Genomic DNA, 17,286 nt, shown 5'->3' on the forward strand with positions numbered 1-17,286 from the left:
ATTTAGGAGTTCAAGCCCCACGCCAGGCTCTGTACTGCCAGTGGGGAGCCTGCTTGGGATTGTTTCTCCCTCTCTTTCTGCCCCTCTCCTACTCCCTCTCTCTCAAAATATATAAATAAGCTAAGAAAAGAAAGAAAGAAAGAAAGAAAGAAAGAAAGAAAGAAAGAAAGAAAGAAAGAAAGAACGAACGAACGAACCTAGTCATTTTTAAGCAACTAAAATGTGGAGGCTGTTTGTTACTGAGGCCCAGCCTGGCCCACCCTGAGTAATCCAACGCAACATGGTCTCCTGCTGATTATCTTTGGCCTCAGTCTTGAAATGTGCCTTCTCCCTAAAACTCCCTTAAAGCATTGGCTCCACATTCAAATTTTAAAAGCAGCAGAGGAAGAAGAGAATCCCCTAAACAGGGACACGGGGATGCATTCTGGGAGACGCACCCATGCTTTGCCACACTCTGTGTGGGGGTCCTGCCAGCTGAAATCTATGCCCAGCCCCTGGAAGACCCTGTACAGAAACTGCTCCTCAAGCTTTTCTCCCATAGTCATTTATTGGCTCTCCTTAATTTTATTCCCCGCTATTAAAGTAGGAATGACTGGGCTGGCAGGCAGAGGGCCGGACTCCCACATCCTGGGAGCACTGCAGGCTGACTATGACCTTGCAGGCCTGGATCTGAACCTCCTCCTCGGGGTGGATGACCAGGGCGAGCAGCCGGTCTGCCAGTCGTGACTCATCTCCAAAAAGAGCTTCATGCAGAGACTGTTCATTGTAATGCCACTTCACAGCGCGGTAGTGGGGTGAATTCCGGCCCTCACTAAGTCGCTCGGCAAATACCAGTACCTCAAAGAGCAGACTCCCTGGCTGTGTGGACTGAAACAGGCTCAGGAAGTTGGCATGCACCTGTGATGGGAATGGAGATATAATGGCAAAGAACTCCAAGAAAAGTTCTAAAGTTCTTCCACCTTCCTATTGCCTCAACTCCCCAGTACCTAAGTTTCAGATTCAACTGTATAGGAATTCTTTAGTTTTCATTACCATTCTCTAACACAATTGCACTCTGGTCATAAAACATGAGAGACAGGATCATAACATTAATTCTGGGAAATCTGTTGAGTCAAACATTAAAGCTTATAGTGTGGTTAATTTTTAGAAGTCTTTTTATTTGGGGGTGCCTCGGTGGCTCAGTTGGTGGACTGACCAACTTTGGCTCAGGTCGTGATCTCACTGCTTTTGAGTCTGAACCATGCGCCAGGCTCTGTGCTGACAGCTCGGAGCCTGGAGCCTGCTTCAGGTTCTACCTCCCTCTCTCCCCCTCTCCTGCTCATGTTCTCTCTGTCTCACAATTTTGAAAAATAAGTATTTTTTAAATTTTATTTATTTTATTTTGAAGGGAGCACTGGGGAGAGGGAGAAGGAGAGAAACAGGCTCCATGCCCAGCGCTGAGCCTAACATGGGGCTCAATCCCATCACCCTGGGATCACAACCTGAGCCAAAATCAAGAGTTGGACACCTAACCAAATGAGTCACCCAGATGCCCCAGTTTTTGTAAATATGCTGTGTGTTTGAGATGAATGTACATTTACTAATTGTGAAGTGTTCTTTACAACTGTAGGTGTGTCTAGTGGCTCAATCTTGTTTAAGTAATTCACAGCAGATACATTCTTACTAGTTTTAGGTTTTTAGCTATTAATTGCTGAAAAAATAATTAAAATCTCCCCAATCTTCCACTGTGGTGGTAGATGTGTCAATTTCTTCCTTATAATGATTCAGCTGTGAGAAAGAAGGAAATCCTACATTTGTGACAACATGGATGAACTTTGAGGACATGATGCTAAGTAATATAAGCCAGACAAAGACAGATACTGAATGGTATCACTTATTGATGGAATCTTAAAAAAAAAAAAGTCACACTCAGAAACACAGAGTATAAAAATGGTTGCCAGGGGCTGGCAGTATAGAAGAAACAGGGGACACTGGTATAGGGTACAAACTTTCAGCTATAACATAAATAAGGTCTGAGGATCTAATGTGAAACATGGTGATTATAGTTAATAACGCTGTATTATATAATCAAAATTTGCTAAGAGAGTAGAATTTAAATGTGCTCACACACACAAAAGATAAATATATGAAGAGATGGATATGTTAATCAATCAGATGGTGAGAATCCTTTCACAATATATTATCTATATCAAATCACCACTATGTACATTTTAAATGTCTTACAATTTTATCTGTTCATTGTCCGTAAAACTGAAGAAAGAGAAAACAAAATGTTTTCCTTGTAATTCTATCAAGTTTTGCCATATAAATTTTGAGGCTGTGTTATTAGGTTCGTATAAGTTAGGAGTTACTTTATCCTTCTGAACCATTATTATGTACTGACCCTGTCTATTCCTAATAATGGTTTTTGTTATAAGCTTTTTTTCTCTAATATGAAAATACCTACATTGACTTTTGTTTTGTCGCCTGGATTCCTGGCTCTCAGAGTTCAGAGAGCCCTTTAAAGGAGAATCTTCCTCCTAACAAAATGAATTCTCATTCTATTGGAAGAATGGAAGAGGGAATATTTTTCAACATATCTAGTGCAAAGGCATGAAGAGAAACAAGACGATCTTATTAGGGCTAAGTCTGCCTGGGGAATCCACGATTGTTCCATACCCAATATCTGAGTTGGTATCCATCAACCCTTTTTCAGTTCTTTTCTCACCTGGCAGTTGAGAATATCATAGAGAAGGTCATTTTTCTGTGCCAGGTAGCTCAGCAATCTTATGGCTTGCACCTGAATAAAAGAAAGAGTGAAAAAAAAATGATAAAGCAGATTACTCTGGGCTTGAGCAGGGAAGGCACAAATATCTGTTCCTCCCTCTACGTGCTGTGCCAGAGCTGGTCAGGAGGGGCAGGGCCTGGGCCATGGTCCTCAGGCACCTGTGCCAGGATATAGTCTGACTGTAGGATCTCCATCAGGGCAGGCATCACCCGTCTCAGCTGTGGATGCACATAGTCGGGCAGTGGGAGGTTGTTGAGGAGTCTGAGGCCTGCAATGTGTAGCTCCGAATCCCAGATGGTGGAAATCAGTTCCAGAACCTTGAAGGAGTGTTCCTGGGGGGTGGGGGTGGAGGGAGAAGGATCTGCTTTTACGTGGTGATCCCCAATACTATCCCAGCCTCTGCCTTCCCTCTTCCCTGCCCCCACCCATGAGGCCTGAGCCAAACCCAGTAGACACTTCTCTCTAACTTATACTCCCATTATTTGGCCTAGTTGGCCACTCCTACCTCCTTTCTTCCCTTGGCTTCTCATCCACAGAATTCTTTCCTGGTTCTTCTGCCTAACCTCTTCCTCTCCGTCTTCATCTCTCCCTTAGGGAGTTCACCCAGACTCACTACTCACCCAGTAGTGTTAAACACTATTGATGCTGATGCCTTTCAAGTTTCTGTCTTCAACCCAGACCTCTCCCTTAACTCCCGATTCATATATTCAGGTGCCAATTCCATCTCATTCCAGAATGCTTTTCAAAAACTTATTTTATTTTATTATTTTTTAGAGAGAAAGAGCATAAGCAGGGGAGAAGGATGGGGTGGGGGGAGAGAAAATCTCAACCCTGGGATCACGACCTGAGCCAAAATCAAAAGTTAGATACTTAATCGACTTACCCCCCAGGCACACTGGTGGCTTTTTAAAGATTTTATTTTTAAGTGATCTCTACACCAAAATGCGGTGCGAACTCACAATGCCGAGATCAAGAGTCACATGCTCCACCAACTGAGCCAGCCAGGCGTCGCTTGCCAGAATGCTTACCAGACCTTCCAGAGTTAACATGTATGCAGTCCCCAAACCTGTTTCTTCCACCATCTTCCCTGTCTCTGCTGTTGGTTACATCCCTCTTCCGGTTACTCGGGTCAAAAATCTGTAGTCCTCTTTAACTACGGTACTTTGTTTCTCTTCAACACCACTTTTCCAATCCTTCAGAAAATCCTGTTGGCTCTATCTTCAAAATCTATCAACAGTTAAGCTGCCTCTCACCGTCTCCTCTCTACTACCCTGTTCCAAGCCGCCATCATTTCTCACTTAGATTTCCGCAATAGCCTCCTGTCTCCTACTCGCCCCCCTGCCTCTATTTTCAGAACAGCAGACATGTTAGACACGTCACTCTTGGGCTCAAGTCCTAGTTCATTCAGGGTAAGAGCTGAAGTCCTTATAGTGGCTTATAAGGTCCAATATGCTCTGCCCCTTTCCCCTGCTATTGCTTTGACCTCATCTCCTATTCTCCTTTGCTCCCCCGGTTGCCATCACAACAGTCTCGTAGTCATTCCTTGAGCATGCCAGATACACACTTCTCTTCTTTTTGCACAGGCTGTTTCCTCCACTTAGAATGCTCTCCCTCCAGAGAGTCATAGATCATTCTTTTACCTCCCTGAAGATTTTGCTTTAATGTCGCCTTCTCAGTGAGGTCCTCCGTGACCACCCCCTTCTTCAAGACTGCAACCACTCCCAGCCCAGTCTTCCTTACCCTCCATCTTTATTACATTCTCCACAGCACTGTCACATGCAACACACTTCTTATTTTTAAACTTTTAACTTTCAAATAATCATAAGTTCTCAAGAAGTTGCAAAAAGAGCCCAGAGAGGTCCTGCGTGCTTGTCACCCGTTTCCCTCAATGGTCACACCTCACATAAGTATATACAACATCAAAACTAGGAAACCAGTATCGGCACAAGGTGTGTTGTATAATGCTGTGTCATTTTATCACACGTGTAGATTCATGTAACCACTACTGCTATCAATAGATTAGGGACTCCGTTACAGTCCCATTTGCCCCTCCCCACCAAAACCAGTCCTGGCCACTGATCTGTTTTCCATCTCTGCAATTTTGTCACTTTGAAAATGTTACATAAATTGATTCATACTTTGTGACCTTCTGAGATTGGTTTCTCATCCAGTGTGATGCCCTTGATATCTAAGTTGTGATGTGTGTCAAGAGTTCATTCCCTCATATTTCCGAGTAGTGTGCCGTGGCATGGATTACCAGTTTGTCTAACCATATATCCATTGAGAGACAGTTTGGTTGTTTCCGGCTTTTGACTATTACAGGTGAAGTGGTGATGAATAATCGTGTACAGGTTTTTGTGCAGATAGAGGTTTTCATTTCTCTAGGATAAATGCCTAGGAGTGCAACTGCTGGGTTGTATGGTAAATGTATAATTATTTTTTTCCAAAAAAAACCCTCCCAACCTATTTTCCAGGATGGCTGCTGTACAATTCCATATTCCCACCAGCTATAAGAGAGAGATCCCGTTTTTCTTCGCCCTCACCAGCATTGGGTACTGTCACAAATTTTGAGTTTAGAATACTTGGGGCACATGGGTGGCTCAGTTGGTTAAGCGTCCGACTTCAGCTCAGGTCATGGTCTCATAGCTTGTGAGTTCGAGCCCCGCATCAGAGCCTGGAGCCTGCTTCAGATTCTGTGTCTCCCTCTCTTTCTACCCCTCCCCTGCTCATGCTCTGTCTCTCTCTCCTTCAAAACTAAATAAACATTAAAAAAAAAACCAAACACTTAATAGGTACACAGTAATAGTTTGCTGGGTATTAATTTACATTTCCCTAATGCCTACTGATTTTAAACATTTTTTCTTTCTCTTTCTTTAATGTTTATTTTTGAGAGAGAGATAGAGACGGCGTGAGCAGGGGAGGGTCAGAGAGAGAGGGAGTCACAGAATCTGAAACAGGATCCAGGCTCTGAGCTGGCAGTCAGCACAGAGCCCAACGCGGGGCTCGAACCCACGAACCGTAAGATCATGACCTGACCCGAAGTTGGACGCTTAACCGACTGAGCCACCCAGGCACCCCTCTTTCTTTTTTTTTTTTTATATAGTTTTTATTTATTTTTGAGACAGAGAGAGACAGAGCATGAGTGGGGGAGGGGCAGAGAGAGAAGGAGACACGGGATCTGAAACAGGCTCCAGGCTCTGAGCTGCCAGCACAGAACCCAATGCGGGGCTCAAACCCACGAACCGTGAGATCATGACCTGAGCCAAAGTCGGACACTTAACTGACTGAGCCACCCAGGCACCCCTAAACATCTTTTCATGTGCTTATCTGCAATTCGTAGATCTTCTTCAGTGTAATGTCTCCATGTTTTCTGCCCATTTTCTAATTGGTTTTTTTTTTAAACAGTGAGTTTTGAGAGCTTGTTCTATGATCTGGATGGAGTCCTTTGTCATCTATGTGTCAACTATGTCAGCTTTGCAAATATTTCCCCCTGCCTGCAGCTTGTCTTTTCATCCCCTTAACAGGGTCCTTCACAAACCAAATGTTTTTAGTTTTGATGAAGTCCAATGTATTGATTTTTTTCTCTTATGGATCATGCTTTTGGTGTTATTTCTATTTCTATGAACTCCTCATCAAGCTCTAAATCCCAAAGGATTTTCTCCTTTGAAACTGTATGGGAAGCTCCTATACCAGCTTTCTTACCATCCTTCTTTATTTTCCCCCATAACACATGTTACAGGAAACAACTACATATTCCACTGACTTGTGTATTGCCTGCCTTGCCCTGCTAGAATATCAGCTTCCACTGGGACCAAGATCTTTCCTGTTCTGCTCACTGTTGTATCTCCAGTGCCTAAACAGAAAGTACTCAATATACACTTGTTGAGTGAATAAAGGGATCTTTGACTTCTGAGATGTAAGATGCTCGGACTGAGAGATATTACCAAGGACTGAGAACCCCACAAGCTGTACTTTTGTGAGCCATGTAAGAAGGCGGCAAGGATCCTGGAGTAAGGATCACAGCATTCCCATTAGTACCAGCCTCTCCCTGCCCCAACCCCTTGTTGTCCACTAAGATCTGAAGGACAGATAAAGAGGACGTCTGGAGCGGTGTTTCAGGCAAGAGCAGGTGCAAGGGCCAGGAAGTAGGACAGCATGAAACATACAATGTGAATGGCTGGGGCTGGGGCAAGGAGGTGGAGGGCTGTGCTCTTTATGGTTGAGACCCTTAAGGGAGACCAAGCAGGGGGTTGATGGGATCAGATCCCTCTGGAAAGGGTGGTCTGACTTAGGGAGCGGGGGTAAGTTCCATTTTGGACATGCTGGATTAGAGGGCCACTAGGATGTCTAAGTGGAGCAGCTGGCCATGGGTCTGGAGGTCAGGGGGTCCCTAGGCTATGGACAGAGATGCAGGAAAGTGCATCTAGATGAAAACTGAAACCAGAGATTGGCTGCTGTTACTCAGAGGAAAGGGCTCAGGTCCTGAGGATACGATGGGGAAAGTGTTGCCCAGACCAACTGCATCAGAAGCTCCTGGGGGGGGTGTGAAAAACATAGCTCCTGAGCTCAACTAGACTCTCTAGGTGTGGGGCCCAGAAATCTTCCATTTTAAACAACTCTGCAGGCAATTGATATGCTTGAGAATTACAAAAGGTAGGGAAACTGAGAGGGCTGAGGGCTAAAATAGAGGCAGCCAGCAAGCAGAGACATAGAGGCCTTTTTTTCCACCCAAAAAAAGTTTTTCGTCCTTCCTTTCTTTTTATTTTTAAGTAGGCTCCATCCTCAACATGGGGCTTGAACTCATGACCTCAAGATCAAGCATGGTCTACTGACTGAGCCAGCCAAGTGCCCCTCCCCAAAAAAGTTTGATGCCAAAAAACTTCAAACGCGAAAGTACCAACGTTTGGGAAGTAAATGGAATATTCACGCAGAGCCAGTACAGGGTGTAAATTAACACAACCCTTCTTGACAAGTTGGGCATACCCTTCATCCAGCCATCCCACTCCTGCAGACATACAGATGCTAGAGAAAGTCTCCTATATCCTCAAGGGAGGTGTGTACAAGAATGCTCATGACACAATATAGAAACAATTTAAGTGCCTACCCATGGGCAAATGGATAAATAAAATTGCAGGACGCTCATGAACTAGAATACTATACAGCAATAGAAAACAAGGAAACAAAGCTGCACCCGGCAATACAGATGAATCTTTCAGTGTTGGGGAGAAAGGCAAACCACAGAATACAAAATGCACACTTCCAGATGCGTGAACCGTAAAAACATCCCAAACTACATTTTGCCTACAATTTTTTTCTTACATTTTGCCTACTATTATCTACCTTGCTTTGCCAAAATGATACGTGAATATATGGTAAAACTATAAGGAAAGGGACTGATGCATAAAATGGAGGAAATAATTGCCTCTGGGTGGGATTGTGGGGGAGGGGAGCATCTGGAGCATCCAACCTGTTGGTTAGATTTCTTAGCCTGGGTTTCAGTTATATGTGTTTTGTTTATAGTTCTTTCTACTGTACACATAAAATGTTTGTAAGTTTTCAATATTTATTTTTAATTCAGGAGAGACCATTTGCTAGAGAGGAATTTGGAGGTCAAGGAAGAAGGTTCTTTTTCGCGTGGGGGAGTTAAGATTGGAAGGATTAGAGCATGTCGAATATTAATGGGAAGGAGTTGGGGGCCATATAAGACAAAGAGACTAATTAAGGAAAGAGGTCCTCAAAGAAGGGGATGGGATCCAGGCCGGAAACTAATGTTGACCATAGACAGGAAGAAGGCCATTTTCTCATGGCATCAGCAGGAAAGCAGGAAAGGATGGGTGTGGAAACAGATAAGCCTGGGGACATTTGTTGGCTTGTATTTTCTCTACATGGTAGTGGTGAAGGCATCAGTGGCCCAGCCACCAGCAACAGACCAACACAGCAGAGGGCGGGCAGTATAATAGATCCGGCCTTTGTCCCTGGTTCTAGGCACAGAGCTCCTAAAATCCTTGCACTTGACTGATACAATAGTGTTTTGCTTTTCATAACCAGTTCCTCTGCATTATCCCAGAGTTTATGTCAAGTAGGTGATTCTCACGGATAGCGAACAGGTTCCAGATGGGGATGCTGGTGGCCAGAAAGGCCAAGCCATGATGAAGGGGACTGAAGGGAAGGGTCAGAGATTGGGTTCAATCGCCAATGGCCAATGATTAATCAATCACACCTACATAATGAAACCTCCATACATATCCCTAAACAACAGGGCTCGGAGAACTTTCCGGCTGGTGAACACATCAAGGTGCCGGGAGGGTGGCTCACCTAGAGAAGGCTCGGAAGTGCTGCACCCTGCCTCCCCACTAATACTTTGCCCTATGCATCCCTTCCATCTGGCTACTCCTCAGTTTATCCTTTATAATTAACTGGTACATGTAAGTAAAGTGTTTTCCTGAATTCTGTGAGTAGTTCTAGTGAATTCTCAAACCAGAGGAGGAAGTCCAAATTTATAGTTAAGTGTACTGGCACGGGACGTGGGGGGCAGTCTCGTGGGACTGAATCCTTTGTCTGTGGGATCTGTACTAACTCCAGGTAGACAGTGTAGAATGGAGTTGAATTATAGGACGCCCCATTGATGATATAGAATTGGTCGGTTATCAGAAAGAACCTTGGGGCTTCCTGCTACGTGGGGCTCAGAGACACTCCTAGCATCCCAGTTCAGTTTCAGCCTGATATTCAAAGGCTTTTATGATCCCGCTGGGATCTGACCACCATTTTCTCACTAATTACAAAGAAAATCAGACCCAAAGCTCCCGGAGCATGACCATCTTCCCCATGCCTACTAAAGAAGCCACGGGCTGTGGACATCCTATGTGCTCCACCCCACTTGCCTTTGGGCTCACCTGGACTTTAAGCCTGAATTTTCTGATGCCGGAGAAAGCTTTAAGTGTGTTCAAAGCTTGGATTTTGACACTGTTGTCCTTGTCATCCAGCATGGAGCCCACCAAGTGGATGTCATCAGTTGTACAAGCAGAGGCCTAGAGTGTGCCAGGAGAAGCGGGTGTCCTGGGCCCACAGTGCCCCATGTCACCAAGACCCCTCAGCACGACCCCTCCCGCCGTCAGCCAGAGACAGGTCCCGGGACACAGTCTGGCCAGCCCAGGGGGCGGGGATGGGCTGCAGTCCCCAGGGGCCGGGCTGGCTGGGAGGGACCGCGTGCTTCCTTCCCCTCACCTCGGCCTCCAGCAGGTACACACAGCGCGTGATACTGTGCAGGATCATGCTCCTGGCGTATTCATCCTGTTTGCACTCCAGGGAGTTGAGGAGCCTCCGGAGCTCACCTGAGTCCCGCCCGTGCCGCTCTCGCTCGATTGCCAGGCCTAGACAGCCACCCCAGCCAGGTTCAGGCTGGGGACTCAGAAGTAGTCAGAGAATGGGGCTGGGGAGCGGGGGAGAGGGACCTGGGGACAAGGCTGCCTTGCCTCTTCTGAAGAGAGGCCTTCTTGCTCTATGCAGGACCCCCATAGAGAGCCGAGCCGTGCGCCAGGGCGCTACATCTACTGATGTACCGTTCGTATCCTAAATGTCATGGTTTTGTGTTTACTATAACGATTTCCTGGCATATGGCAGTCGTATGTGGTATCTCATCATAACCAGTATGTGGCAGAGGTATTCCAACAGATGGCAATAAAAAAAGTCTGGCAGAAGGGCGCCTTTCTCTACTGGACGCGAAGTTGTCCTATGGGCTAGTGGACGTTCTGGGGATGTAGGTGCCCCAATCCTCCCTTAGGAAGAGCTGCTGATGCCAAGTTTCCAAGCAGTGGCATCCTGGGAGCTAGGGCGTGTCAAATTTGGAGACCTGCCAGATGAGTGTCCTGAAATCCACTTGACTGCCATCTACTTCCTGGGGACTCTGAGCTAGCATCTCGAGGGCGGGTTTGGGAAGATGGAAGAGAGAAAGAGGGAGAGAGGAACTGGGAGGAGTCACCTTTGGGCCCTCCCACACTGGAGACCTCTGGAGCAGGTGCCTCCTGGGGCCGAGCCCTCTCCCCAGGGCCCGTACACTCACGGGCGATGCAGATGGGTGAGGTGGTGCAGAGTGGAGGTTGGCATTTTATGCCAGCCTTGATGGCCTTGTAGAGCAGGTAGATGAACCCGGCCCCTGTGGCCAAGCCCACTATCCCTTTGCGGATGTCCAGTTGCCCCAGGCAGTGGGGGATGCTCATGCCCATGTCTTTGGCGTGGCCTTGCGCCCAGGTGGGGGCTAGGCCCAAGGCACCCGGCAAGGGCCTTCTGGAACCAGAACTCTGGCAGGGCCGGGACCAGGGTACCAGAATCAGAACCTGGGCAACAAAGGAAACTGGGGAAACAGGATGGAGGGTGGTGATCAGGAAATGCGACAGTCAGGAGTGCCTGGAAAGAGAGAAGGCTCAGCTTCTGAGGTTGTAGGAAATGAAGTTCGAGACTCTAGGGGAAAAGAATTCTGAGGGCAAGAAGGTCCTTCACTTCCCGAGTCTTTAGGAGAGCCAGGATGGCTGGGCGCCGGTATGCAGCTCTAGAGGCTTGCTTTCCTCCATTAGAGGGCAGCAGAGGCCCAATTTCTGGGCTGGTTCCTTGGGAAGTTTCTGGGAGGGGTGTCTGGGGTGGGCCCAATTGGCAACTCCGTTCGCTTGTTCCCTGGCCTCTATGATTTCTTCACCATGGATTGGCTGCTGGGCCTCTCTGGGTGTTTCTGCAGGCAGGGCCCCCTTCCATCAAGGGGAGCACTTTAGGCAAACTCATCTAGCAACTGTAGTTCCCCTGTAGTGGCTAGTGTTTACCTGTCTGGCCGAAAGCTTTTGAGAGCAGCTCTCCCTGCATCTCCAACATCTGGCAGAGTCCTGTACTTAGTAGGTGTTCAAATCATGACTTCTGCCAAACAGTGTCAAAATCATGACTCTTGTCAACAGTGTCAAAATCCAACCCAGAGTGAGCGAGAATCTGGTACGAGTGCTCCAGGCCCATTTAACCAGCGTGACCCTGGAGGAGAAAGGGATAGCCCTTGTCTGGGTCTCAGTTTGTATATTCGCAACCTGAGAGGATCCAGATTTACCATTCTATAACTCCAGGATCAATATTTTGGTAGGCGTGTACCTTTAAACGATGGGGGTCGAAGGGGCACCTGGGTGGCTTAGTCGGTTGGGCATCTGACTCTTGATTTCAGCTCAAGTCATGATCTTGCAGTCTATGGGTTCAAGCCCTGCACCAGGCTCTGCGCTGACAGTGTGGAGCCTGCTTGGGATTCTCTCTCTCTCTTTCTCTCTCTCTCCCTGCCCCTCCCATGCTCATTCGCGCACAGTCTCTCAAATAAACTTAAAAATAAACGATGGGGCCCTAAATCTGGAAAAACCACACCCCAGTGCCCCACACCCTGCCCCACCCCTACACGGTGAGATGAGGCGTGAGGCCTCCTGTGGAGTCAGAAAACACCAGAAAATAAGAGTCTGACTTAGGAGAGGACTTGGCCTCTACCAATAGCTTAGGACAGCTGAGACCAGATCCTTCCCTTTCTCCCCCTTCCCTGCTGTTCCCCATATCCTCTGGCCTTGCCTCCTAGTACCAAACAGGGAAGTGACAAGCCCCAAGCCAGCACTGGGCATGGTTGTACCAGACAGGGCTTCTCCCACCTGGGTTTAAGCTACTGTTGGAAGGTTCTAGGTCCTGGGCTACACCTGGCCTTGATGGAGGTGAGGAAGTAGGGAAATAGCATCCCCGAGGATGCTGCAGCCAGCCAGGCCCGTCGACTCAGAGCCTTCGCATAGCACACCCCGGGCCGCAGGTAACCCTCCTACCCTTCTCTTCCTTTCCTCTCTTCTGGCCTCGGCTCTCCTCAAGGGTCATGCCTAACACTCTACCCAGCCCCAAGGTGGGAGACTACGTGGACTCTGTGACAAGGGGTGACAGAGGCCCCTGAGGCCTCCCTGCTGCTGTGGAACAGCCTTCCATGGCCCATGAACTCCAGGCAAGACATGGCTGCCTGATGGGACTGCTTCAGGTTCTAAAGCTACCCTGGTGGACCTGAGGGTAGATCCTTCAGAACAAAGGTTGCTGCCCTTCCCTGGGGTAGAACCCAGAGCTACTGGCCTCTCTAGTCCACAGGCTTGACTTTGCAACCCTTACTTCCTATGCAACTGCAGTGCTTACCTGTTCTTTAAATTAAAAGAAAAAAAAAAAAAAGCGTTCTTTTTTGGCTTTCACCCAACTCCTTCCTGCTACGCCTAAAGCCCATTTCTTTTGGTTTTGCTCTCAAATGATACAGAGGGACTAAGAGGCAGAGGCCATTTCCAGAGTGACATTTTCACTAGTCCACAGCAGAGTGAAAAAAGCTTACAGAGGAATGTTCATTTGTTGTTGGAAAGTCAATGACTGTCCTTTCTTGGCAATGGCTGCTTTTGATTCAGATGAGGTCTTTGTTAGTTTGAGAATGAAAATGCGCTTGCTTTCATGAAATGATAGTGATAACAGATGGGGTTGTGCTTTGGACGTTCTTAGGGTACATAGCTTCAAGCTGCAACTCTGTAGGAAGTTGGCTTTTGTTACCTCATTTTGCTTTTTGTCAAACCCAGACAGAGAAGTCTGGGATTCCATATACCACAACCAGCCCCAAGTTTCTTTCCTATTCTTTTTTTTAATGCCTTTTTTTTTTTTTTTAACATTTATTTATCTTTGAGAGACAGAACAAGACAGAGCGTGAGTGGGGAAGGGCAGAGAGAGGAGACAGAATTGGAAGCAGGCTCTGGGCTCCAAGCAAGCAGTCAGCACAGAGCCCGACGCGGGGCTCCAACCCACGAACTGTGAGATCATGACCTGAGCCGAAGTCAGACACTTAACCGACTGAGCCACCCAGGCGCCCCTCTTTCCTATTCTTACTGAGGCAAGAACATGAGGACTGATCTAGCACGCACCTCTCTGTCATCTGCACTGGCTTCCTACTCTCAAAGCTGATGTTCCCCTCATGGTAGGTGCAATTTAGTTTAGTGAAGGAGAGAGGGTGGGCTAGAATCAGATTACCAGGATTCAAAACCAGTTCGGCCAGTGACTTAGCTTTGTATTCTCTTTGTACCCCCACTCTCCCTGCCTGGAAAATGGGAATAATAATGTCTGCCTCTTGGGACTGTTTGCAAGGATTAAGTCCTTGAAACGGTGCCCAGTACACAGGGTCCATCAAATGTCAACTATAATTACTATTATAAGCAGGTTTCACCTAGACAAAAACGTTGGGAGTAGAAAGGCAGTGAGCACACAGAAGGCGGTCTCAGTGACACCTGAAAGAGACATTATTCATCTGCTTTACCCACCCCACCCCCACCTTCTTCAGGCTAATCCATCTCCACTCCCCTAACCCACTTAACTGCCTTGAACAACTCTGGACCCTCTCTGAAGCTCCCCAAAATACTTACACCAGGAGGGCCATTTCCCACCTATGAAACCCCAAACTAGCCAGCTCTGGTAATGAGTGTTTCGGCCCAGTTAACTTAAAAAGCCTAATATGCTCTTGGGGACCTACTGGGTGTGCAACGCACAGTACTAGGCCTTTATGGTGTGTGACCCTGGCGGGGACCAGCGCTCGTAGGCACAGGAGAAACGAAGGTGAAATTAGCCTGCTGTATACTGGACCGCTCCCCGGGGTCCGATGGGCTCGGACTTGGGGCAAATTCCATAAGCTGAGCCCGTGTTTCCTCCTCCGGAATATGGGTTTATTGACACCTACCTACTAGCAGGAAGTGCTGCTGTCAGAACTGAACGAGGGAATTTATGTCGCGACGGTAGGTAAACGGGCCAATCCATACGTGCGAGCTCCTCCTGGCAGAAAGCCGGAAAGTGGGGAGGCGAAAGGCAGGGGGTGCTGCCCGTGCCCTGACGTTGGACCCCACACTTTCCGAGGCCGCCGCCTCCCCGGCTGGCGCTTACCCTGGCCCAGGAACCAGATTCGGGGGGGGGGGCCTCCCTGCAGCTTGCTACTCCAGCGGAAGCGTGGGGACAGGGAGAAAAGCGGCGAGAGCACGGAGAGCGGCGCCCCCAGAGGAGGAGGGCCGGGTGGGGGGCGGAGGCCGAGCCTTTCCCCGCCCCGGGCCTCCCCACTTAGCTCTCCCCCCCTCCTCCCCGGACTACCTCCTCCCCAGGCGCGCATCCGGCGACGGGCACAGGATGTTCTTTCGCTCCCGTCTCCCCCCCCCCCGCCCCCGCTCTCACTTTCCCTTCGCTCCCTTCCCCCACTCCCGCCGCGCCCGGCGCCGGCACCTCGTTTAACCCCTCCTCTCCCGCGCTCCGCGGCGCTCCGGCGCCCCCGGGGCTCCCACCCTTCCCGCCCACCCCCCAGGACGCGGAGCGCGCTCGACGGCTGCCCGGGAAAGGGCGGGCCGGCCCGCGTTCTCGGGATCCATTGGCCCGCCAGCGGGGGGAGGAATGGAAAGGGCTCCCAGGGGATGAAACCGGCGTTCTGCAGACCCCCGCCAGTTCACCGGCGCCGGGTGGGCTGGGGGGTGGGGCTCCCGCACTGCAGCGAGCTCGGCGCCCGCGGGGGGCGGCCAGGTGGGCGTGGTTAGCTCGGGGGCCGGAGGCGGGCGGCCGGGTGGAGGGCCCCAATCTCGTCCTCTGCCGGGGTCTGAGCAGGCCGGGGCCAGGGGCTCCGGGAGAGGATGGAGAGGGGTCACGCCCCGCTTGCACACGTCACTGTTTCCAAGGCAACCGGGGCGGGAGAAGCGGGCTGGAGAAGGAGAGACCTTCGAGAAAGGAGGCTACCAGAGGCTTTGGGACCCAGGATAGGGGGGTGGGGAGTCTGCGGGGGCGGGCTTTTCAATCTGCTTCCTCACTCGCTGATGCTGCAAGAAACTGAAGGGAGGACCGGTTCTGTTCATTCAGCAAACGTTCATTGAGCTGGAGCTCTGCTGGGCGCCATGCTTAGGCACTGGGCTACGGTGGCTCGGGGTCCGAACGCTGCCCTCCCCCGTCAATGTTAGGGTAGGATGGCCTTGCGCCCCGGGTCACGTCTGTGCAACCAGTGTAATGATTAATAGTGTCCTTTTTCACACTTAAAAGTGTCCCAGGATTGGGGGGGGGGCTAGTTAAGGAATTTGTCCCCCAATTCAGGGAAGGCTCCAATCGTGTAGGAAATGAAGACCAACTATTGTCTGATCACAATGCAAAAGGCACTTTTTTTTTTTGGCCCTTTGTATTCTCTGTAATTTTTGCCCCTCATTCTGCAAGGTAAGTATTACTAGTGACTTTTACAGATAGAGAAACTGGTTCAGAGAGGTTGAGAGAGTTGTCCAAGCCCAAACAGCTAAGTGTTGGAATCCAGATCCAGGCTTATGTGGCCTCCAGAGTCAGAGTGTCCTATCTCATGCTCCCTTCTCAAAATAAATAGAGTATAGTAAATAAATAAATGAAAGGTACTACTCCTGCGACGAACGTAACTATAATCAATGGGGTTAAAATACTGCAGGCAAAGGAGGTGATAAAATAGAGAAGAGACTGAAGGCAACTCATAGGGCTCAGAGGGAAGTTAACGCAATAATCTAATCAATATGGGATGGAGATTGGTATCAGAGTCTTCCTACAGGAGGTAGATTTTTGAAATGCTGGGGGCCAGGATCACCAGGAGGGAGGGACGGAGAGATAGAGATTGTGTGTGTGTGTGTGTGTGTGTGTGTGTGTGTGTGTATATGATTCAGTGCCAAGAGAGAGAATCTAAGGGCATCAGACCAGGGACCCAGAGCTAAGCAGGCTGGACTCTCTAATGGTGAAAAGCTACTCAAAGTCCCTGATTGTGCCCACTCACCTTTCTGCCTTCCACCCGCCTCAGTGATTTTCTGTGTCTTACAGAAAGCAGAGGCTCCAGCAGACAGCCATACTCATTCATTCCACTGTGCACTCCAGGTCTCCGCAGTTGGCATTTGAAGCAACCTGTCTGATGTTAACTTGGATGTCAGCTTCTCCCTTCCCCACCCCTCTCTGAAGATTTGGTAAATAAACAATAGGGACTTTTCAAAACCAAAGGGCCTGAGGAACCAACAGGCTCCATGGTAATGGGGAGGCCGAGTGAGCACAACCAAACGGGTAGGTCACTTGAATAACATCTGCTGCCCTTCTGCTACGTAAGACCCAGGGCTGCACTCCGTGGTCTGGGCCCACCATGAATGAATCCGGGTCCCTTCATATGGAACATACAGGTTAGCAGCTGGTATACCCAGTGTGCTCGGTTGAGGAGTCTGAAGCTGCACACAGGCGCATTAAACAGCGTCTGAGAAAGATTATTCCAACAGGAGAAAGGAAAGTCCTAGGTCAGAGAGGACAGTACGGCAGAGGTTGTGGGAATTTGGGCCAAAGGTGGGCTTTATGGGGATAGAGAAGAAGGGGTGAATGCGAAAAATAACAACACATCTTGTACTAAAAGCAACAGAGGGAAGAATTTGGCAGCGGAGCAGATACAGGTTGGTGATGGAGAGAAAATAGTTAAAAATTAACCCACCTTGGTGGTGAGCTTGGGG

At 48.8% G+C, this 17,286-nt stretch overlaps 1 protein-coding gene across 2 annotated transcripts; it reads right to left on the reverse strand.

Moving 5' to 3' along the window:
* Window positions 1-253: 253 nt before the first annotated feature.
* ARMC12 (armadillo repeat containing 12) lies at window positions 254-14,771 on the reverse strand. Of its 2 annotated transcripts, XM_039235249.1 has the most exons (9): window positions 14,708-14,771; window positions 14,508-14,599; window positions 11,578-11,776; window positions 10,746-11,117; window positions 9,992-10,137; window positions 9,661-9,795; window positions 2,926-3,099; window positions 2,708-2,779; window positions 254-897 (listed from the first exon to the last, which is right to left on the reverse strand). In XM_039235249.1, the coding sequence occupies exons 3-9, from the start codon at window positions 11,624-11,626 to the stop codon at window positions 565-567; spliced, it is 1,281 nt and encodes a 426-aa protein (XP_039091180.1). In that variant the 5' UTR covers window positions 11,627-11,776; window positions 14,508-14,599; window positions 14,708-14,771; the 3' UTR covers window positions 254-564. The 2 variants fall into 2 exon arrangements, with proteins under 2 accessions (XP_039091180.1, XP_039091181.1); XM_039235250.1 differs by lacking the exons at window positions 14,508-14,599; window positions 14,708-14,771 and having other exon boundaries at window positions 258-897; window positions 10,827-11,117; window positions 11,578-11,769.
* Between the last annotated feature and the right edge of the window lie 2,515 nt (window positions 14,772-17,286).

This window comes from Hyaena hyaena, unplaced genomic scaffold (assembly GCF_003009895.1).
Source record: "Hyaena hyaena isolate Hyena2069 unplaced genomic scaffold, ASM300989v1 scaffold_96, whole genome shotgun sequence".
NCBI lineage: Eukaryota > Metazoa > Chordata > Mammalia > Carnivora > Hyaenidae > Hyaena > Hyaena hyaena.

Excerpts from the sequence above, each read along its gene's own strand:
- ARMC12 (XM_039235249.1), bottom strand. The coding sequence starts at position 11,626 with ATGTTGGAGATGCAGGGAGAGCTGCTCTCAAAAGCTTTCGGCCAGACA. Across the intron at positions 11,118-11,577 it reads AAAAGCTTTCGGCCAGACAG|TTTCCTTTGTTGCCCAGGTT; the intron begins GTAAACACTAGC and ends CTGTTTCCCCAG. Across the intron at positions 3,100-9,660 it reads AATTCAGGCTTAAAGTCCAG|GAACACTCCTTCAAGGTTCT; the intron begins GTGAGCCCAAAG and ends CCCACCCCCCAG.